At 42.3% G+C, this 22,504-nt stretch overlaps 2 protein-coding genes across 10 annotated transcripts; both read left to right on the plus strand.

The window, feature by feature from the left end:
* Positions 1-3,661: 3,661 nt before the first annotated feature.
* On the plus strand, positions 3,662-9,894 carry LOC115735469 (probable metal-nicotianamine transporter YSL6). The gene is made up of 7 exons (XM_030666715.2): positions 3,662-4,143; positions 7,181-7,350; positions 7,540-7,637; positions 7,936-8,073; positions 8,347-8,536; positions 8,618-8,750; positions 8,872-9,894. The coding sequence occupies exons 1-7, from the start codon at positions 3,804-3,806 to the stop codon at positions 9,723-9,725; spliced, it is 1,923 nt and encodes a 640-aa protein (XP_030522575.1). The 5' UTR covers positions 3,662-3,803; the 3' UTR covers positions 9,726-9,894.
* Positions 9,895-16,209: 6,315 nt separating this feature from the next.
* On the plus strand, positions 16,210-20,625 carry LOC115735470 (protein SOSEKI 3). 9 transcript variants are annotated; one of them, XM_030666717.2, is made up of 8 exons: positions 16,210-17,040; positions 17,152-17,221; positions 17,371-17,486; positions 17,660-18,545; positions 19,099-19,168; positions 19,227-19,289; positions 19,489-19,581; positions 20,051-20,625. In XM_030666717.2, the coding sequence occupies exons 1-8, from the start codon at positions 16,851-16,853 to the stop codon at positions 20,324-20,326; spliced, it is 1,764 nt and encodes a 587-aa protein (XP_030522577.1). In that variant the 5' UTR covers positions 16,210-16,850; the 3' UTR covers positions 20,327-20,625. The 9 variants fall into 9 exon arrangements, 7 of the variants coding, with proteins under 7 accessions (XP_030522577.1, XP_030522576.1, XP_048139988.1 ...); XR_007199537.1 differs by having other exon boundaries at positions 16,212-17,040; positions 19,227-19,386; positions 20,051-20,130; XM_030666716.2 differs by having other exon boundaries at positions 19,099-19,304; positions 19,487-19,581; positions 20,051-20,621.
* The last annotated feature ends 1,879 nt before the right edge of the window (positions 20,626-22,504 follow it).

A 22,504-nucleotide genomic window follows, 5' to 3' on the forward strand; every position in this document is an offset into this window, starting at 1 on the left:
AGAAATTTCATTATCGACACCAGCTTTTGTCTATATATGTTCGTGAGCGATAAAAATATTATTCGTTCGTTAATTTTTACAAACGATATAAGCGATCAATTTTAGGAAAATATTTTTCAAATCACTCATTTTTCATGAAATGGGCTCCGTTCATCATGAAGGGCAGAAACAAACGCAGCACACATGTCATCGGAGTACATACCAAGAAGAAAACAACCCTTCCACTTCCGTTTCCAGGCAGATAACCCAAGATATTGTTCAACTGAGTCGAGGACAGACATACTTTCAATTACTCGAGACCAAATGATCATAAGTTCATAACCAAAGAATTTGAGAAGAGCATTGACATGGCAGCAGATCGGTCTTCGCATACCAGTGATGATATTAGAAACTTTTTTGACAGTACGTAAGATTTTGCTTTCCATTTCCGAGCTCGAGAAACTTCCAAGGTTTCTTATTTTTGGTTGATCTCCATCTATATAACTTGCTTGTTTGAATTGCCATCGCTCAATCATGTATCGGAAATACCACGCACAAAAAGCGGTCTATCTAAGCATTGTCTACTTCCGATCGCAGGGTAAGCAGCCAAGCCATGACATGGATAAAAAAGAAGTACCGACGTATCAAACTAAAATAAGCGCACAACTAGCTGCATCTTTGAATTTCAGAAGAATGGAAAGTTAGACTATCTTACTTGCATTATTCCATCATGTCAATCATCTTGATAGAAGATCCCTCCTCCGCCGGCAACCTGGTGATGCTTGCATCACTGCATATCATTGATTGTCACAAATTCACCATAACGAATCTAATCAGCAGCAACTGCTAGACAGTGGAAAAGCTGCTTTATTCGTAATTGGCTAATCGATTTCTGAAGTCACGTAGTCGAGCTTCATAATCTGGCCTGCAAACGGGTGCCCGTTGTAAGTCCAGAAGTTCCCTTACATTTGAAATGGCAATAGCTCCAGAAAGCATACATACTCTTCAGCATAGTCAGGACTCCGTCAAATTTTAAGAAGTGTATTTCGGTCAATGACGCACTCAAAATTGCATATTGTTTCCAGAAAAATAATGGGCCAGAAAGAAGGAATCAGACATAAGAAACTAGCATCCACCAATTGGAAGACAGAGATCAGATCAGTCTTTAACAACATCATGGTAAGGACATTCAAACTGAATGAACAAGCAAAAAAAACTCATGACGTAAATGTCTCTGGTAAAATCATTGCTCTATAAGAAGTCAAATAAATGCCTTTGTACTAATACAGTATCAAAACCATTTGTTTCCTCTCACCTCCTTCTTGTCAAGGGAGAGAAGTCAGCAAGTCACCTATCCAAATATGAGATTGTTTCAACTTTCCTCAAGGATCTCAATCTGTGTATAAACTCGAGTATTTTCAGAAGAAATACAAACAAAAATTGCAAATAGGTTAATTTTTGAGCGTGTACAATCCAGCTTTACTCTTTTTTTTCTAGGAACTGCTCGTCCATGCTGTGGCCGTGGAGGTGGGGGAAGCTTTCAACGCTGCCCATTATGCCTTCTTTAGCGCAAAAATTATCCCTGGAGTCGAGACTAAGAGGAAAAGGGCTAACTCTTGGTTGGAGTTGGTGTATCGACATTAACATGGCCAATCTCTGGCAGAGGGGTTGGAAATGACAGGAAGGAAATCCAGGGCAAATGACCGGCCGGCCTCCTGCCTTTCCAGGATTTAGAGACCGAAGTTCTTGAGCTATCAATCTGGCAGAACGCTGGTATCAATTTATGCCTAACTGCTCCACATTTGCCAATTGATTCTGGTTAGCTTTATCAAGATTATAAGTGCCCAAGGAGTGAAAAAATGGTTGTAGAATTATCAATTCCCCTGTTTTTTTTTTTTTAAATCAAAGGACAAAAATCCCCAGTGCAACAGCGAGCACCAGGATGAATTCAATAGGGTCTTCAAAGCCCACATTTGGATTCGTATATATCTACGCGAGGGATTGGTCCACCGTGATCTGGATAGTAGGAATTTAGGATGAGGATAAGCTTTGGTTCAGAGCTGAAGGAGTTTGGTTAAGCCGGAAAGAAAGATCAAGTTTAGCCTCTTTATCCTCTCTTCTTAGTGACATAAAAATGAACTGTAAGTTAAAAAAAAAGACGTGCAATGCTGGTGTCAAAAAGCTGAAAGCGAAAGGCATGTAGTTGCTGAGTTTGGGAGGCACTCATCCAGAAGAAAAGAATTGGGGTGGCAGGAGACCACCATTCTGTTTGATGTTTCAACTATGTTCTTATGCAAGTTAACAGGAATCACTGCTAACACACAGACATCAGAGATTGTTAGTTTCTGCAGCAAAAGCAGCTAATTATCATGCTTTTTAGTGTAAGACTGGGTGCTCTATGTTATGAATTGGAGTGCTAACATTGGGATGCAGAATTGGATTATGAGTCAATTTGTGAGGAAGCTTGCCGGTCTTATTGTTTCCTTGAAAATGAACATCAGATGTGTGTAGTTTGTACAGACTAGTCTCGAGCTTGATGCATGTTTTCTCGTCCCTCACTCGATCTCTCTCATACATGAAAGTTAGGATCTCTCCGCCCATGTTTGCCACTCTCTAGCCCAAACACCGGGTGAGTGCACAGCACATCTGAATCTTCTGGAAGTGCCTACGCATTGCAGTCTTCTGGCATTTGGTGTTTTTACACAGGAATTTGTCATGTATGAATAGACATGTCCAATGCGGAGGGCAGCTCTTATACTTGTAAGAGAGTGTCTCTTGCATGCTTTTTGACTGACAGCACATTGATGGATAGCGCCGGCTGCTTCAGTGAATGGAACGGTATCGACTTTAGAACTTGGGAGAGAGATAAGATCAATGTGCAAATCATTATCACATCGTTATCTGCTCCAAGAAATGCAGCCACATCACTATAATAGGACACCCCGTTCATTAGGCATTTGCAATATCTGCAGAAAACTGAAAACTCGCATGCGTTGTGTATTCGTGTATATATCCGTATCGTCAGAAGACGGATATCAAACATGAGCATATACCTGAAAAACGTGATGCCCAAGTTATCACATAGCTGAGAATAATCAGTCCTCCAGGGAGTGGCCTCGTTTGAGACAGAAGCAGAAACGGATGCAGACATTGTGTGGAGAGAAAAACCAGTGGAGGTAGCAGAGGACGGATTTTGTTTTGTGGGTGTGTTCTTGTTTGTTTGGAGATGAATTTCCCGGTAAGCCTACACCACGTCATTTGGTAAAAACTAGAGCAATTAAGTTCGATCTTCTTCAATTGCTCTTACTCTCACGGAATTGTCCTTCCGTAGCTTGGGATCTTCGATTTTGAGTTCAATATTCAATCTCTCATGCTCCAGAGGAGTCTGTCATCTCCCGTGTCGGAGAGCTTTTGCTCAGCAAGCTCGCGCTAAGAGTTTTTTCATCTATCGGTTGCGAGACATTTTAGAGGGATGGTTAACGGGACAGATTTGGAACTTAAGTAAAAATTATAGTTTTTATGAAAAAAGACAAGTTTACGGTAAAATGAGAACACAGACCATGGTTGGAAATTTTTTATGGGCTGAAAAATTATGATAGAATAAATATTAAACGAGTTTTTTAGAGCATTAAACCCTTAATCCACCCCAAACCCACCGGCAGCCGACGCCACTCCGCCTACGACCGTAGCAGCGGCTGGCAATAGCGAGCGTTGCGCCTCCCCCCCAGGTGCCATTGAGCCGCCGCTCCGACGTCTCCTCAACCCCTCTCTCCATCATCTAATCAATCCGTTAACCTCTCTCACATCCCTTTCGGGATCCTTCGATGGAGACTGAGATATCGGAACAGCTTCTCCATCCGCGCAAGAGCGTGGGCGGCGAAAGCGAGGAGAGCATCCCTCAATGGAGGGACCAGATCACGGCCCGCGCGCTCGCCGTGAGCGCCATGCTGGGGACCTTGTTCTGCATTCTGTTTCACAAGCTCAACCTGACCGTCGGCGTAGTGCCGTCCCTGAACATCGCTGCCGGGCTGCTAGGGTTCTTCTTCATCAAGTCATGGACGGAATTCGCGTCGCGGATGGGCCTCTCGGCGGCGCCCTTCACGCGCCAGGAGAATACGGTGATCCAGACCCGCGTGGTTGCGTGCTTCGGGCTCGCCGGCAATGGTCAGTTTCTCCTTTTATGCTCTGTTGTCTTGTCGCTGGTCCGCTGAGTCAGTTGCATTAAAGCAATCAAACAGTTGATTTAAAAATAAAAAAAAGGCTTAATTTCGCTGTCTTATTCTGTCCAGTCAACATCGGTTGCTGTCATCATTGGCAGTATATGAAACTAAAGTTCTTTTGGGTGATTTCTTTTGCAGTTTTTGTTTTTTATACGAAAAGGGCAAAAGCCCAAATGTTACACTCATATCAACGAGGGAATTAATTTTATTGGTGGCCTATCCAAAGATGGAGTGGCATTTATATGGCACGACTGGATGATCTAATTTGTCAATCAATTTGAACACGAATTTTCTTCCCTAAAAGTGTGAAGAATTATGACTCGGTGAAAGTACTTTTACAATTTCTGAATTCGAAAGACGAGGATGTCGCCAAAACGGTGAGAGATAGTTGATTTTTGAAGTAGTGAAATTCTTGCTTGCTAGTCCACCTCCACAATAATTTTGAAAATGCCTAAGGTGATTGCCAGCTTGAGGCCCAAAAGAATACACCAAAGTTCGGCTTTCAACGAAGAGCAACTCCTCTATGGTGGGCAAAACCTACAAGCCAGTTGCCTTGCTCATCGCGGAGAAGTCCACCTATTGAAGCTGGGCCCGGGTTGCCTTTGGAGGCTCCGACAGTGTTGAGCTTGATCCAACCATGGGGAGGAGCTGTCCAATCCACACCTCCCTTTTATCCCTCTGGGGAGATAATCTCTTTTCAGCCATTAGAGCCGACATGATGTCCTTGACATATCACAAGATTAGGCTCGCAGGAGTGCCTCGAAAAGTGAAGTCCGTCTGAAATAATCTTTTATATCCAGTTCCAAAAGTTCCAACTCAAACACTGGTGGCCAATCATTCTCTTCTACCCATGTTGGGGAAGCAGCTAAAGTTCATCAACAACCACCTGTGTAGATCATGGGTAAAGAATTATCCTCTTGAACTGGTTGGCAAATCTTTTGCCAAGCATTCTTTGCATACTTCCAATCGTTGAGAACGTGTAGAATTGTCTCAGTGGATTCCGGGCAATAAGCGCAACAGCAATGTGCCGTAAGTTTATGTTTAAATTTTTTTTCATAATTAATTAGTAGGCGTCGGTGAGAAAGCAGCCACAAGAAGCTTCCAGTTCTTTGCGGTCCATCCCATTTCCACACTAAACTCCAAAGTTCATCAGTGGACAATTGAGGCTCCGGCAAGATTAAATGGTACGCTTCTTTTACAATAAAATTGCCACGTTACAGACAAACTCAGCAACAAGACAGTCAAGGTCTAGTACGATAATAACTCAAAAAATTTGTACTTGTCTCAAATGAAGGCTACCCACAAGGGTCCTGGTTTTGAAGCTAAGAACCAAGCAAGTTTCAAAAGGGAAGTTTTATCATTAGATGTCTTTAAACTGCGGATTCCTAGCGCTCCACCATTCTTGGTTGACAAATCTTCTCCCATCCCACTTAGTGCGACTTCTTCTTGTTCTTCTTCTTCTTGTTCTTCTTCTTCTTCTTCTTTTATTCTTAGCATCTCCCCAGATAAAGTTTGGACAATCTCTCTCAACTTCCTGGCATGTTACAGCTGGCAGTTTTGCAGCTTGCATTACATATACCAGCATAGTCATAGCAACATATGAAGGGTCTCTCAAAAGAAATCCCAGCTTAATCTATTAACGCATTTTCCGAATCTACCATTGTTACCATGTATCCCTTTTTCCCCTTCATTCTGCGTATTGAATGAACGATTTCCTAAGTGATGATTTTGTTATCTTGAATGTTATGACCAGGGACAAAACTCACTTGGTTGGACAAAGTCAATACTGGCATAACATCCTTTAACCGATTAAGGATTATCTTGGTTATTATTTGAAGAAGACATTAGAGAGACTAATAAGCCGGAAGTTCTCCAATCTTTCAGTAACATCAGAGGTCATAAGAGTTTGATTGATCTTCTTCATACTCCCAGTACCAAGCCAAAGTTTTTCAATTTCAAGACAGACTGAGCTACTGACGCCCGACGGTTGCCCATTGCTATTGGAAGAATATTGCTTGGAATCCATCTGGTCCTGGTGCTTTAGACAGCCCCATTTCAAATATTGCATTCTGAATTTCGTCCTTGCTCAAATGCCTCGACAAACTTTGCAGTTGGTCCTGGGATAAGTTGCAAAATCGGTTGGGCCATCATGATGAGGTAACTCTTAGTTGTTATCCTGTATAGATTCTGAAAATAGGAGAGAGCCAATTTTTTCAATTGTTCCTGGTCATCTATCCATAGTCCATCATCATTTCTCATCGATAAAATCCAATTTCTCCTTCTTCAAATAATTGTCATTATGTGGACGAACGGAGTGTTTCCATCCCCAAAGGAGATGTGTTTATGTCTAGCCTTTTGAAACCACAAAATTTCCTCTGATAAAGGTGTTTCTATATACTCCTGCTTTAACTTTTGCTCAGGTCTCAGAAGAAAAGGATTGTGTCCTTGCTCCAACTTTCTTTGAAAACCTCCAATCCTGGCAAGAAGATTTCATTTACGGCTGAAGAAATTCCCGGATGTATTTTTGTTCCCTTCTTGCACACGGATTTTGAATTGTTCTAGCTGAGCTCCAAGTGTCTTATCAACATGTATTTTTGTTGTGTGATTTCTTTTATCAAGTTTATGACCGTCGCGCCTTATGTTGATGATTTCTGGTGGTGAGTCTATTTGGAGAATTTTCATTTGAATCAAAACGAAATTAAGTTTCCTGCTTATAGAATAGGAAACAGGAGGCTCCATCCTTCAGATTATTAGAACAGTACATCTGCTAATGCATGGAGATGGATGGAATTGGGCTGACATTGTTGATTGTTATCATGATTCTGATGTATGGTTAGGTCATTCAGAGATACAGATGCTTGATTGGTCAACTGGTCCGATCAATTTCGCATTTGGAACATCCTCTTAGCATTTTTCCCCTCTAAATTTTGATGATCACTTCATTATCTTTTGGGTTTAACTTCGTGCTTGATTACTGACAGGTGGAGGTTCATACTTGATTGCAATGGATGAAAAGATATATCAGCTCATTGGTGCTGATTATCCTGGTAATCGGGCAGCAGATGTTAAGAACCTAGGCTTGGGATGGATGATCGTGTTCTTGATTATCATCAGCTTTCTGGGACTCTTTAGCCTTGTTCCTCTTCAAAAGGTTGGCGACGCCAAATACAACTTATCCATACTTAAGTGGAACAATTGATGATTGTACATACTTGATTTGTAGCTTTACAACGCTAAAATCTGAAGTATTGTTGCTGTAAACATATATTTGCAAGTATCATGACCAGCAGCGCACGTCATCCTTTTCTGATCTTCTCTTTTCTCTGTCCAATTATCACAGGTTATGATCTTGGATTATAAGCTTGCTTATCCAAGCGGCACTGCAACAGCTATGCTAATAAACAGCTTTCACACAAACAGCAGAGCAGAACTTGCTGGGTAAGCGAGGCTGAGGGAAACTATATGCTTTATAGTGGTCTATTTTCTGCTCGAAAGGAGCTTCAGGCTTTGCAGCAATGAAGCTCTGATGATTGGGATTCTATCAAAACGACAGAGCTGGAAAACTTTTCCCATCTGTAGTCTGTGTTCGATAAGTTTAGTCTTGAAGTGTTAAAATGTTCCTTATGCTAGTCAGGAAAGTAGTGTGAATCGATTCTGTACAATTCTTTTCTTCACTCTGGATATCTCTCTTAACTAGTTGTGCGGTGTGCGACTTTCTGCTGTGTTGATTTCCCAGCAAGCAGGTTAGTTGCCTCGGGAAATGCTTGAGCATAAGTCTGTCATGGAGCTGCTTCAAGTGGTTCTTCAACGGTATTGGCGATTCATGTGGATTCGATCATTTTCCCGGCCTTGGCTTGACTCTGTTTAAGAACACGTAACTCTCTCTCTCTCTCTCTCTCTCTCTCTTAATGTCATTTCACGATTTTACTTCCAGCACTCATTAAACTGTTTTCCAAGGAGTTTTGTGCCATGGATCATAGTTAGATTCAAATGGATATGCTTGCCAATCTAGCACATGCATTTTCGTTCAATATAACCGGCACATTCGCTAGTCGTTTGTCTTCTGGCATTTGGTTTTCTCTTACATGCTAAGATTGCTTACGTGTGCATCTTCCTTGCTGATCGCGCATCACTCTCTTTCCGACAGGTTCTATTTCGACTTCAGCCCGACTTATGTTGGATGTGGTCTCATCTGTCCCCACATCGTTAACTGTTCGGTTCTACTCGGGGCAATTATATCATGGGGTTTCCTCTGGCCTTTCATTTCAGAACATGCCGGGGATTGGTATCCAGCTGATCTTGGCAGCAATGACTTCAAAGGTCTCTACGGGTATAAGGTACTGCTTGAGAACTATTTATGTTATTCACAGCAACCACTGCAAGTGTGCTTGCTTGCAAAATGTCGCTTTCTGTTTCAGGTTTTCATAGCTATTTCACTTACTTTCGGGGACGGTCTCTACAATTTGATCAAGATAACAAGAATAACTGTTAAAGAGATGTTCGACGAAGGCAGTAACACTAGCAACCTGCCGATCATCACGGAGTCTCTTGGTAAGGACATCAACTGTGTTCTTGCTTGTAATTGAAGCTAGGCGATACTCATTTCATTTCACTTTTATTTCGTGCCTGTGGAAGAACGTTGTCTAGTGCTTGATTCTCGGGATTTTTGCAGATGGTGAGAGTTCCAAGATACCGATGGAACAGAGGAAAAGAGATCATATATTTTTGAAAGACCGAATGCCCTTCTGGTTTGCAGCTTCCGGCTACGTGGGCCTTGTCGCGATATCCACAGTGACGATTCCAATGATCTTTCCGCCTCTTCGATGGTATTTGGTTCTATGTTTGTACATCATTGCTCCTGCCCTTGCCTTCTGCAACTCTTATGGTACTGGGCTAACAGACTATAACTTGTCCTCGACTTATGGAACGATTGGACTCTTCGTGATTGCATCTTTGGTTGGGTCCAATGGGGGCGTGATAGCCGGTTTAGCAGCATGTGGGGTTATGACGTCCATTGTCTCGACAGCCGCCGATCTTATGCCAGATTTCAAGACAGGTTACCTAACTTCATCATCTGCAAAATCAATGTTCGCGAGTCAGCTGGTCGGAACTGCCATGGGTTGTGTAATCGCACCGCTCACGTTTTGGTTGTTTTGGACTGCTTTTGATGTCAGTTCACCCGACGGACCGTACAAAGCGCCAAACGCTGTGATATGCAGGGAAATGGCAATCCTGGCCAGTGAGGGCTTCTCCGAGCTTCGCAAGAACTGTCTCGCCATGTGCCTCGGTTTTTTCGTGGCAGCTCTGGTTATAAACCTCCTGAGGGACATGACCCCCAAGACGGTCTCGCAGTTCATCCCGATTCCGATTGCAATGTCTATCCCGTTCTACATTGGAGCCTACTTTGCGATCGACATGTTTGTGGGGACCGTAATATTGTTCTTCTGGGAGAGAATCAACGAGAAGGACGCGGAGGACTATGCCAAAGCCGTTGCTTCAGGTCTAATATGCGGCGATGGTATATGAACCATTCCAGCATCTATACTTTCTATCTTTGGGATCAACCCGCCTATCTGCATGTACTTTCGGCCTTCCTCAAGTGGCTGAGTGCTAAAACCCCCCGGACCTTCATTGTAATTATGCTCTCTGCAGACTTGCAACTCTCTTGGAGATTGTCGATGGAAAAATATTTGCAGCACTCCTTCGAAAACGATATTTTATTATTTAGTACAGTCCAGTTTTGAGCATTTATCACCTAATAGCTGGCGCACGTTGGTCTAATGAATGTCATTAAGTTCCGATCCGTGGTAAAGATGCAGGAATGGTTCTGTGATGTGTCTGTCCTCCGGATCAGGAAGTCCGACAGAATCAAGGAGGATTACGGTGAGTTCCTACTGCCCTGAAAGTGGTTCTACGACTTCTCCTAGATTCGCAAACTCTCTATCTCCCAATCTAAATCTAGTTATGAGAGTTCCTTATATGTGTTTATGTGCTTGTCGAACCTCTCTCGATCTAAATCGGGAGCTTGTTTAACCAATTTTTGATGTCTCTGTATGGTGATGGTGTTAAGGACCTAGCTATTTGAAGGGAATTACGATGTGTGCACACCACTAACAACAACGCCGAAGTCGAGCGTTGGCCGTCGTTCATTCTGTTTTGATGTCGAGAAAGATCCGTTTTTGTGGGATGAGAGTGCTTATTATCACGATTTGGGAAAAAAATTTAGATTTTCTGTTAAAATGAATACAACCACCGAATTGATGTGCGTGGTGGCGCCACGTCACTTATAATAGCAAAATTAAAATTGAAGGTTTTTTTAGAATATTAGGCTCTCTTTGATTCGATCCACAAAGTCGTTCGCAAGGCACAAGACAAGAAGCTATATCTTCATTCTTCATGTTGGATGATCGAACTCGTGTTGTTCCATGTTAAGATCAACTCGAACACGAACAGGGCAGGATTGCGTCGCCGTCACATTCTTTGTTCTCCTCAACATTTTGTGATACAGATTGCGTTCTCTGCGTCCGACTTTGTCGACCCGGATCGACATGCCAAGTTACGGGTTAGGAATTCGGTACGGTCTCTCCCCCACCCTTTCTCTAGGTTCCCAAAGACAGTGCTGGTGTCTGTATAAAACCCACAGCCGTTTCATCTTTTAACCACAGTTCATCAAAGCTTTCATTTCCTTTGTGATGGCCAGAAAAACTTCCCTTCTGTCGGCTCACATGTCCTCCATACCAAAGGCTAGGAGCATCATACTTAGAATTTATTGGGACGAAGCAACATCATAGCCCAAAGAAAAAGAAAGGGATGATGAAGAAGGCCTGCAATAAGTGATTGGAATGAAATGTCAACATCAAGTCATCTCAAGATTGGACCAGCAAAGCTGACCCATTCCATCAACTGAAAACCATGCATAGAAATATAGAGAACGTCGGTCTGACTGGTCGCATTCAACTTGTCCTATGATATCATTAAAAGGTACAGGATAGAAAGCCATTAAAAACCTGTAAACCATACTAGTTGTGATACATTTATTCGAATTTTTTTTTTATGATACCAAAAATCTAAATTCGTATTCATGTGACGTATTTACTTCAAATTTCTTTTGTGATTCGAACAGGAATCGAATCGCGTAAAAAAAAGGATCGAGAACGACTAAATCTAAAGAAAATATAAATACTAGAAGTTTACAACATACTGGTCAAATGAAACTGAGAAAATATACAAGTATGTGTTGATAACCGTAGATACCTTTACAGTACACACACATGGCACCGACTTTTATGGTCCACACACGTAACTGCTTATAAGCAACTATTATTCCTCATGCGGGTTATGAACAATTACAACTGCAAATCCTGAACTCTATATTCCATGATCGCATGTCGGCCTTCTCCGCAAGCGCTTACAACTCTTTGAATGCCATTGGACTTACTTGTTAATCGGTTCGTCCATATTCAATCGGAATCTTCACTTTCCGTTCTTCATTTCACGTCTGGCACTTGGTGATAACCAGGCGATCAATCGCCATCCTATAAGGATTGACATATGTCACGATCGTCGATCATCATAATGGTTATCGACAAGTGTTTTCGCTATAGATAATCGAATCGTACCCTGCATCGGGCCACCCCCGCGGGTACTCATCTAGATTCACCGGTAATTTCAATTTAATTCCGTACTCAGCTCTATCTCGACATCACTACGAGTGGAGCTACTTTGGACAAGGCCCACGTGTGTGACTTAATGCCCTGATCAGCAAACGCTCCAAGCTGGCAATGTAGCGTACGATCCAACTAGGCTACTTGTACCAACTAATCATTGAGGATATGATTCTTATTATTTCGAAAAAAAAAATTAAATAAAGACTTAAAATGCTCTGATTTTTTTAAATAAAAGTATAAAATGGATCTTGTTTCAAAGAAAGGCCCAAATTGCGTTTTTTTGTTTAAAAAAAAAGACCTGACTGAATGGCATTTTCGTCCATTCTATTTACAATTTTTTTTACTTTTTTACTTTTTTCTCTTTCCTTTCCCATTCCCCATACCCTCGCCTAGGCCGGCGTCACCCTCGCTAGGCCGATGTCGGGCGAGGGTTGCGTCGCTTGACACCGGTCATTTGGGAGCTGCAAACACCGGACCCGGATGGAGAAGATGACCAAACTTCACCCGTGTATGCCGATTCCATTAACTAAGCTACTGCTAAGACAAGTTTCAGCTATATCTCACGGTTCGGACAAAAGAAATATCAGAAATTTGCAACCATGAGACGTCGATTTAGAGTGTCACATGGAAAAACCCAAGAAGTCCAAACATTTCTGCTGCATAGTATCTTCAAAGAGAGCAAGCACCAAACCAATCCCGCGAGGCAACCCTCGCTCGACGGCAACATGGGCGGCCCATGCCTAAGGCCGGCGTTGGCTGCCAAGGGGTGGCAAGGGAAGGGGAAAGAAAAAGGAAAACGAAAAAGAAAAAGGGGAAATGATAGAAAAAGGAAAGAAAGGAAAAAGAAAAAAAATTTACAGCGGGAGTGGACGAAAATACCCTTTGACCAAGTCCTTTTTTGAAACAAAAAGAGTACTCGAGGCCCTTCTTTGAAATAAGATCAATTTTAGATCCTTGTTTGAAAAAAAAATAAGGACATTTGAGGCTCTTATTTGGAATTTTTTCCAAAAATGAATGAATTAAAAAAAATTATTAAAAATGCCATTTAGTCCTTTTACAAAATGAATTAAAAAAATATTTTCATCATTTATGAAAATATTTAAATATAAATTGATATTGATAACGAAAACATCTTCATCAGTTAATTATTTTAAGCGATACAATCGGCTATTTTAAGAAAAATATTTTTCGAATAATTTATTTTCAGCGAAATAAATGGAGCCAAAATCTGTTTCTTTTTTTCATCCTATAGGGAAATCTTACTTTATTCTCAATGAAGATTGTTTTGCATTATCTTTTTCTTAGCCAAATGGAAAATTTCAAAAAACAAAAAAACCGTCGACCCATCATCCATTAACGGCAGTTCTACTTCTTATCCGCAGCTGAAAATGAGGATGTCATGGCACGAACTAACGGCGAAATCAAAAGGGGCGCGCGCCATCTTCATTAAGTGGCGTCAGTATTCATAAATGGACAGTCGTGGACGGAGACTCTGTAAGTGGCGATGGCGACCGGCCCGGACCGACCAAATCGACCCATCCATTTCAGCCGGGCTTTAGTCATACGAACGCTGGCTGTCTCTTTGCCATTCACCGCGGGCAATTGAACCCGTACCCTCTTGTGCCTCGAGTCCACAACTCGTTGTCCGTCTCTTATCCACGTAACAAGGGAGAGAATCGGAAACATTCCGCGGTTGCTTCTGCGCAACAGCCCGATTTCTTGTTAATAAGTCGTCTTGACATAGTAAGTAAATCCGAAAAGTGAATCGACTTGGTACAGTTTATAAAAACTCGTTTACTCTTCAAAAGACCGATCCGTCGTACCATCCAAGTACAATCGGCGATCAACAATCGAATCTTACATCATCTTTCGTGATATGAGTATACATCGCAAAATTCTTCTCCATTTTTTTTTAATAACCCGGAAACTTATCTTATATAGGTAAATCTTAAACTCTTAGAGATACCTTATAGGTCATGGACCCCAAAAGACGCAAGACAAAATTAGGATAAGTGATGTGACTAAATGTCCATTTTTGGTGATGTAGAGACGATAAGCTTGTCCGGCGTCCTTGGTCCCCGAAACATTTGAGGTTAGGACGACGAGAGCGCTAATAGTTATCTCCATGCAAGGATGACAAGGCGCAAGGAACATGCGGCCCATGATAATGCTACATGTCCGCACCTTTTATGGACCTCTAGGATAGCACGATAGGTTACTAGGTTACCTTCCAGTTTTATGCACTTTTGACAATGACAAAAGAACGCTAATTGTAGTCACTTCTATGCGAGGAGGACAAGTCGTAGGGAAAATGTGGCACATGATAATGCCACATCTTTGCATCTGTCGGGACCTCTAGGATGGCACGATAGGTTACCCTCTGTGGTTTTATGCGCTTCCGACGATGATGGGAGAGCGCTGATGGTCACTTCTACGCAAGTATGACAAGTCGTAGGAGAAATATGGTACATGATAATGCCGCCCTAGAGGGACCTCTAGGATAGCACGATAAGTTATGCGTGGTTATTATGCTCTTTTGACGATGATAAGAGAGCTAATGGTCACCTCAATGCGAGGACGACAAGTCGCGGGGAACATGGGGCACGTGATGAAGCCACAAATTCGCACCTATAGAGACCTCTAGAACAGCCCGATTGGTTGCCTCACATTTTTATGCACTTGTCAACGACAAATAAGAGAGCGCTAATCCTTACCAAAAAAAAAAAACAATAAGAGAGCGCTAATAGTTGTCTCTTTGGAAGGATGAGAAAACATACGTGTATACGTACTAAATATTATCTCAAATGATTAATGACGACACTCGTAGCGAAATCAAGGTTTATAAGAAAGCCATTGAAGTTTCTATTTTTACCTTTGCGGGAACACAGGGCACATGATAATATTGCATCTTTAACCTATACGAATCTTTAGAATAACACAACCGCTTAATGTAACTTGAATTTTGTCTTAGTTGGTAGCATAAATTTGTTCCTATCTCTTCTTATCATTGAGTTCGAGCATCTTTCTACCAAACTAAATCAAGCACGAATCAAATCGCGATACTTCTCTTGTTCGATCCTCCAGGATCAAATAATCTGGAGACGAAAAGAAGGAGCCATTTAGTCCTCATAGTCGTACCTTTTTGTCCGTGCGATTATCAAAATTTGTAATTGAATGCAATTAAGTCACGAGCTCGTTGGTTTTCATGTCCGGTCCAACCCTTTCCATGTCTAGTTCCTACACTTATCGAATTTGAAGAGGACGAGATTGCGAACGCGGCTAAAACTATCCTTCGAAGAAAACTGATGTCACCCCAAATCAATTCGTACAGTCTCGACTATAACCATCCAAGAAATCTTAACATCCGATACCATTGAATTAATCGAATAATTTACGACTCACTTGCATTTCATGCACAAGTTTCATCGCTCTTAATTCTCTAACCGCACATATTTAACATTTCACGGCAGAGATGCTCGCATCGATGATCACGTCAAAGTTGCCAACGGAACATATACAGCGGACGAAATGTTCAGCGGCTTGTTTCGGAAGTTTTTTTTTTTTATTCATAATAAGAGACGTTCCATTAAAAAAAAGGGTTAATATAACGAAAAGTCCCAAACTTGTACAATTGTAACAAATTTACCCCAAACTTTGTTTTGATCACAAAAAACTCCAAATTGTCACACCTATGACAAATTTACTCAAAACTATTTTTTTGGCCACGTAAAACCCAAAATCGATACATTTGTGGTAAATTTAATCCAAACTATTTTCTTGATTACAAAAAATCCTAAACTGGTACATCTGTAACAAGTTTACCCCAAACTAGTACATTTATGATAAATTTACCCTTTGTTAATTTTCGTTAAAAAGAATTAGTACTTCGAAAAATCTCAAATTGATACAATTGCGACAAACAAATGGTAAAAATCACAAATGGGTACACCCATCAACTACAATGTCTCGTCTAACTTTGTAATTTGACTATAAACTTTAATGAAAATTAGCGGAGAATAAATTTATCACAAGTGTAATAGTTAGAGTATTTGATGATAAAAAAAATAGTTTGAGGTAAATTTGCCATGAGCGTACCGGTTTGAAATTTTTCGTGATATTAATTCTATAAAAAAAAAATTAGGGCTCATGTTAAATAGTAACTCAAACTCGACACCTAGTGGCCACTGTCCTTTTTTTTTTTTGTGGCCAAATGCACATTATTACGGGCTGAAACCAAAAAAAAAAAAAAGGCTCGTCAAGCTAGATCTAACCACACCGTTAACAAAGCTGCAAACAAAAACGACGTCACGTGACTAACTTTCAAAAGATTAAAGGCAACGGAGCGAAGCGAAGCTCTTTTGTAAAGTTCAACAGTCCGCGCAATCTGCCAAAAGCAGACCAGAAAATTAGGGAAGCTTCACGTTCAACCCCCGTCTTGTCCTTCGCCTGTCGCTTCCTCCCCCACCCCCCTCCCTCTCTCTCTCGCTCTGCGCGAGCTGAAGTGGATGCTCTTCCCCAGAGAAACGACGACGCAATCTGATCGATCCCACAGCGCGGCACCACGCCACGCGTTGAATGCGGGGAAGCGTCCACTTCGTCTTCTCTCTCAGGTCCCCTCCCCCCCTGCTCGGAGCCCGTCCGGACATTCGCCCCCCCTCCCTTCCTCTTCGTCGAAACGGTGATCGCGCGATGTCGGGGTCGCGAACGGCAGCTCCAGGTTCCGGCGGCCAGGCCCGCGAGCGATGCTGATCCGTTCCAGCTCTGGTCAACGCATTCGGAGTCCTGATTCTGTGGTCGGATACTGATCGGAGGTCGGTTGGTTGCCTTCGTTTTCCTTGGGCGTCGGAGTTCCGGTTCGCTTCTCGAATCTGGGGTTTTCTTGCGGAGAGCTGACTGAGCTGCCGGCCAGCTTCGGAGTCGGAGATACGGACTGCTTTTGCCGGTCGGCCCCCGGAAGGGTCCGGTTGCGGGTTCCGGTGGAGAGATGGAGGCGAGGATGAAGAAGTATCGGCAAGTGAGCCCGGAGAGGGCGAAAGTGTGGACGGAGAAGTCGCCCAAGTACTTTCAGAGCAGGAAAGTGCCCGTGGTTTACTATCTCTGCAGGAATCGCCAGCTTGAGCATCCTCATTTCATTGAAGTGCTTATCTCCTCGCCCGAAGGACTCTATCTGCGAGGTAACGCTAACGGCGAAGCAGGAACTGCATTTGCTTTTCTTCGTTTCATTTTCTCCCCTTCCCCGTAGCTTGCAGAGCGTCATTTGTTGCGAATACTCTTTGTTTTGGCAGATGTGATTGATAGGCTGAATGTTCTTCGAGGCAGAGGAATGGCATCTACGTATTCGTGGTCCTCTAAGAGGTACCAGTTCAAATTCCGCTCATTAATGGGTGATTTCTAGTTGCATAAGAAGCGCGTCTTGGATCCTCTGGGGTCTATGTCATTATTGGATAATTATTTGGTAAATCCTACGATGCTTCCTGAATTATTCAATCCGTTGATCATTGCAGAAGCTACAAAAATGGTTTCGTTTGGCATGATCTATGTGAAGATGACTTGATCCTTCCATCTAATGGAAACGAATACGTCCTCAAAGGCTCAGAGCTCTTTGATGAGTCTAATTCAGGTGAAGTAGATGGTGGTCTTTCATACTTGACCTTGCTGCTGACTTTAGATGTGGTGTAGGATCGTATTTGCTTGTGAATTAGATACGACTAATGTTAGCAAGCAGAAAAGAGAACAGAAACCTGGCTAAGCTGGCTTGCTTCCTGTGTTGCTATTGCACATGTTTTTATACAGATCGTTTCAGTCCTGTCGTGAATATCAGCACCAGGAATTTGAAGCAATTGCCAGCTCCACCATCTTCTAGAAGTCAAGACGATTCATCATCATCTTCAAGCATGAATGGAAAAGAAGCAAAACACTCCCAAGAGGATGAACATTCTTCTCCAGTTCATCACACTGATTCCACTGATGTTTCACCACAGTCAAGAAATGGAAAAGGCTCCAGTTGGAATGGGTCTCTGAGCTTGACGGAGTACAAGGTGTACAAGAACGAGGGGTTAGCTGATGCATCAACTCAGACTGAAGAAAACATAAGCAGAGGTAAAACCAGAGAAACTTGTACTAGAGGAGTCTCTACTGATGATGGCTCAACCGAACGTGAATGCGATGAAAGTTGCCAAACTAAGGCCTCTTGCTTGAAGGAGACCTCCGAGATTTCTAGTGGTGCGGTTTCCCCTCCTCCCACATCCTCTAGTGCTTCTTCATCAGGTGGAAAGACTGAAACTCTGGAATCATTGATTAGAGCTGATGCTAGCAAGATGAATAGTTTTAGAACTCTTCAAGAGGAACAAATCCGATTGCCGACCAATGCAAGGCTCAAAGCTACCAACATGTTGATGCAATTAATCTCGTGTGGATCAATATCAGTGAAAGACAACACCTTTGGCTTAATCCCAACTTACAGGCCACGATTTTCCCATTCAAAATTTCCATCTCCTTTGTTTTCTACATCATTGATGATGGGGGAGCTTGATTGCTTATCAGAAAATCCACGGTTGATGGGCATAAGGCTGGAAGATAAGGAGTATTTCAGTGGCAGCTTGATTGAGACCAAGTTTCTCCGGGAGGATGGAGATGGACTTAGCTCTCTGAAGCGTTCCTCTTCCTACAATGCCGGCAGGTAACTCCGATTTCCTATGTGGTGCTATCTTTTCTAGGTTTACTTCTTTTTGCTATTATATGTGTACCGAGCGAATAAAGGAAATATGGGTATGCCCTCTTCGGTTGTACTGTGTTCTGTAGAGACCTATTGCAAAAACCAGTTTCTGTTTGTTTGCACTTTTTTGTAACCTAAGAGTATTAGTTGAATGTCTTTACCCTGTGAATGACGAACCAACGGCAACTTGCACCACAAATTTCATTGCATCTTTCCTACAATTTGATAATTTGGTCAAGTAAATGATACATCAACACCATTTTTGTGTGGTAAATGTGTTGACAGTGCAAATCTTACAGAGCATGTTTCCCCCACTCTCGGGGGGCCTTGGCTTTGTAAAAGATGTGACTAGAGGTTTTTCTGTACAAGGATGACGGATTCTAGATAGTCGACAATCTCCTTTGCTTTTCTCAATTGTTATGGGGCCATAGTAGTTATGATGGCAACATTATTGAGAGGAGAAATCCTTTTTGTTCCTAAATCTAGATGATTGTAGGACATGTTATTTCTCTTGCAGGTCTGGTAAGCAGTTAGGTTCGGCTGGGGAAAGTGAGAATGGACGGTCAAAATGCATACCCCTATCGATTAAAGCTTCAATAGCTAAACAACCTCGAAGTGAGTCTATGAGATCCCCTCTCTCCGATAAACCAAGAATTTCTTCAGACAGAGCAGATAGCTCCAGAACATTATTTGCCAATTCATCAAATGGTAATAGTAGAAGAATCACCGAGCCTTCCCCAGGGAACAAACCGTCAAAGAGAGACTCCGCCCCGGAGGATGAGAAAGTGACAAAAATCGAAGAAAGTTAAGTTTCAACTTCGTTCTCCTCCATCTAATTTCACTGAGGCGTCGTGTTGTGGATCTTTACGTTCACGTCGTTTGAATTGCCATACTTTTTGTTGAACAGGCTTGCTTCAGGAGCACGGGTTATAATCCAATCGAAAGCACCTTCCCACATCGAGGTAGGCAGCTGTTAAAGAGACTCATAGACCATCGAAACGTAAGATGTACTGTTTCCACATTGCCTCTGCTTGTGTGTGAAGCATGTGAATCTTTCAGAAAAGCTTAATTTGAATTTTGAATGCTACCCGAATTGAGTTGGCGGGCCCTCTTAATGATACTGTACATCTGGAAAGTTGAGAGAAAAAAGAGGAGAGAAGAAAAGGTTTCATGTGTATTGGGGGGACGAAGACTGGTAATGTTGAGCAAATTTTTGGGTTCAGCTTTATAGAAAGTGGGTTCTCTCTTTTCGGCATTTCCTCAGTTACGGTGCTTCCACAGTGCTGCATTACCTCCTAGGACTGTTCCTCCCCAGCAAATCCAATGAGAACAGCTGCATTGTCTTGAGACTCTTACACAACAAAAGCAAATACATCGTTTATTGTTCTGGGCATCATTGGATGAAGATGCTTTAGATATGAAATGCATCATTGGATTTTTTTTCTTTCTGCATGGATGAGCATGATTAGATGTGGAGAATCATTGAAACATCCCCATCATTTACAATCGAGACACAACCATGTGGGAAACCAAAAGGGAGGCAGGAAAACAAAAATAGGATCCTATGTGATGGAGTTGACTCTCGCACCTGCCGTATGAAAACGGTCCTTTGGAAAGTCGAAAAAAAAAACAACACAACCCTCAGTTTCTCGAGTCCAGTGTTAGTGCACCATGGGGTCAACCGGCAACTTTCGGGACGCCACACTCGAGTTCCCTGTCGCCTCAACAGTGGTGTTGAATATTGATCGAGTGGGAATTCCACTGAGAAAGGTGGGTCCTGCTTGCCATTCTAGCCGAGGAGCAAATTCCAGCTTCTTCATGTTGGGAACCGGAAACACGAGTCGGCATGGGAACTTCAATTAGGAGTAGAGCATGTATAGGCAGCAAAGGAACACACGTTTCTCATCTCAAATTCTAATGCCTGTGTGGGTCGGAGCGGAGTGAAGGTCGAGGGTTCTAAGTCGGTAGTAGTCTTTTACAACTTCCGATTGGTGTTTGAAACAAATTGCTCGACGGGAGTGATTGATCGCTTCGTATCACCATTCTTTCGCTCTACATGTTTTTGTAGTAGTATACCAAGCATTGCATAATGTCCGTGGAATCCCTCTCCTTCCCCTGGTCCTCCAGGTTAAACATCAATATCTCAAAAATCTGAAATACCTGGTCAAAACCATTGCACACCACACCAGTCTGCATTATTGTTCTTTCTTTCTCCCGAAGGATCGAGAAATTATTGTTAAATTGTGACGGTCCCACTAGTAATACTTGGCCAGATTGACCAAAGAGAGGATCTAGAAAGCACGATGCACGAGAGCTTGACTAAGCTCCACTTTTCAGAAACCCCGAAAGAGGACGGTGCTGCACTAACTGGGGAGAGAGAGAGAGAGAGAGAGAGAGAGAGAAGGTCGAGTAGAGACAAGCCTCAATTGATTCTTCACACACTTTAACTTATATTAGGTTTGAGAGGCCAATGTGCCGGGCAGTTTGTCATAAATGACACACTGCAACTAATTCTGGCCTGGGAAGGCGGGCTTCGGACAGCGACAATCCCACGTTCGAGGCCATTTTTATCAGGGATGGTTTACTTTTTTTACGTTGAAAACGTGAGTGCCCTCCTCAAGATCTCGACTTCCATAAAACTTTGGCTCTGTCTTCTCCTTCTTGTTTTTCTGTAATATGGTTCGGATACTCACGAACGAACACGCACACACATCATATCATATATATATCACGCGCGTGGGGGGTTTTTTTTAATCTATTTTAATAGTTGAAAAATAAATTATAAAATTTGGGGGGGAAGTCAAGTAATGTTTGTCCCTAGACTTTTTAGCACTTCTTTCTTTCGCGCTCCCTCCAAATTCTTGAAAACCAAAAGGAGTCTTTATAACGGTGGAAATTCTGAAATAAAAAGAAATCCAAAAAGTGATTGCAAGAGCCCACCCCCGCCAAAACACAAACTGACTGTTTTTTTCCCCTATTTTCGGAAAAAAAATTACCAAATAAGTCCTAAATCAATTAAACTTGTACAATTCAGTCCTAAGCTATTTAATGTGGCCAAGTTAATTCTAATTTTTTTTAAAATTGAGTCATATTGATTAGAAATCGGCGACACGGACGATATGGCCCGATCGATCTTGACATGGATATTTTTTTTTCTTTGTTTTTCTTTTCTTTTTTAGTAATGCCCACAAGGGCATCAGTAACCTCGCTAGCCGAGAAGGCCTCACCCACGGCTGATAAGGCTGCGAAGGCCCTAGGTGAGGCCTCGCCGGCCGTTAGCAAGTGCACGAAGGCCCTCGACAAATGCGGGTGAGGGCCGCCTAGCAAGCCGTGGGCGAGGCCTTCACGGCCTCGTTGACCATTGGCAAGTGCACGAAGGCCCTCGTCGAATCTAGGTGAGGGCCACCTCGCTAGCCATGGGCAAGGCCTTTATGGCCGGTGAGGGTCGCCGGTGACCCTCGCGGGCGCAATAGAAAAAAGAAATAAGAGAAGAAAGAAAACTAAATAATTCAAGAAATGAGGTTAAAAAAACTCAATCTTTTAAATTTTTTTTAAAAAAGTTGTTCACATCAGCGATTACCAGCCATTAGAATTCAATTGACAAATTGTCAAAAAATTCAGGATCAAATCGATTAAGTTGAAAGGTTTTATAACTGAATTGGCATTAGTATAATAAGTATAGAAACTTTTTGATAATTTTCCTCTTCATTCATTCAAGTCGACTTCTTAGGTAGATAGCTTTTTATCAGTCTTCGAACGACGTTGTACAGTTATTGATAGGATGTTGTAAACGTAGAATAACAACCTCGCAACCCCCAAGGTATGCTTAACATATGCCTGACCAGGACCATTGCTTGAATTGTGTTACGAGACCAAACTTGCTCAGGCACACAATTTTGCCTGGGTTCTTAACTCCGACCTAG

The sequence above is a fragment of the Rhodamnia argentea genome, chromosome 8 (assembly GCF_020921035.1).
Source record: "Rhodamnia argentea isolate NSW1041297 chromosome 8, ASM2092103v1, whole genome shotgun sequence".
NCBI lineage: Eukaryota > Viridiplantae > Streptophyta > Magnoliopsida > Myrtales > Myrtaceae > Rhodamnia > Rhodamnia argentea.

Bases quoted from the DNA above. Each gene is read 5' to 3' on its own strand.
- LOC115735469 (XM_030666715.2), top strand. From the start codon at position 3,804: ATGGAGACTGAGATATCGGAACAGCTTCTCCATCCGCGCAAGAGCGTG. The intron at 7,638-7,935 runs GTAAGCGAGGCT...TTGATTTCCCAG, and splicing joins AGCAGAGCAGAACTTGCTGG to CAAGCAGGTTAGTTGCCTCG. The intron at 8,751-8,871 runs GTAAGGACATCA...GGATTTTTGCAG, and splicing joins GATCATCACGGAGTCTCTTG to ATGGTGAGAGTTCCAAGATA.
- LOC115735470 (XM_030666716.2), top strand. From the start codon at position 16,851: ATGGAGGCGAGGATGAAGAAGTATCGGCAAGTGAGCCCGGAGAGGGCG. The intron at 17,222-17,370 runs GTACCAGTTCAA...TGATCATTGCAG, and splicing joins TATTCGTGGTCCTCTAAGAG to AAGCTACAAAAATGGTTTCG. The intron at 19,582-20,050 runs GTAAGATGTACT...GAGCATGATTAG, and splicing joins GACTCATAGACCATCGAAAC to ATGTGGAGAATCATTGAAAC.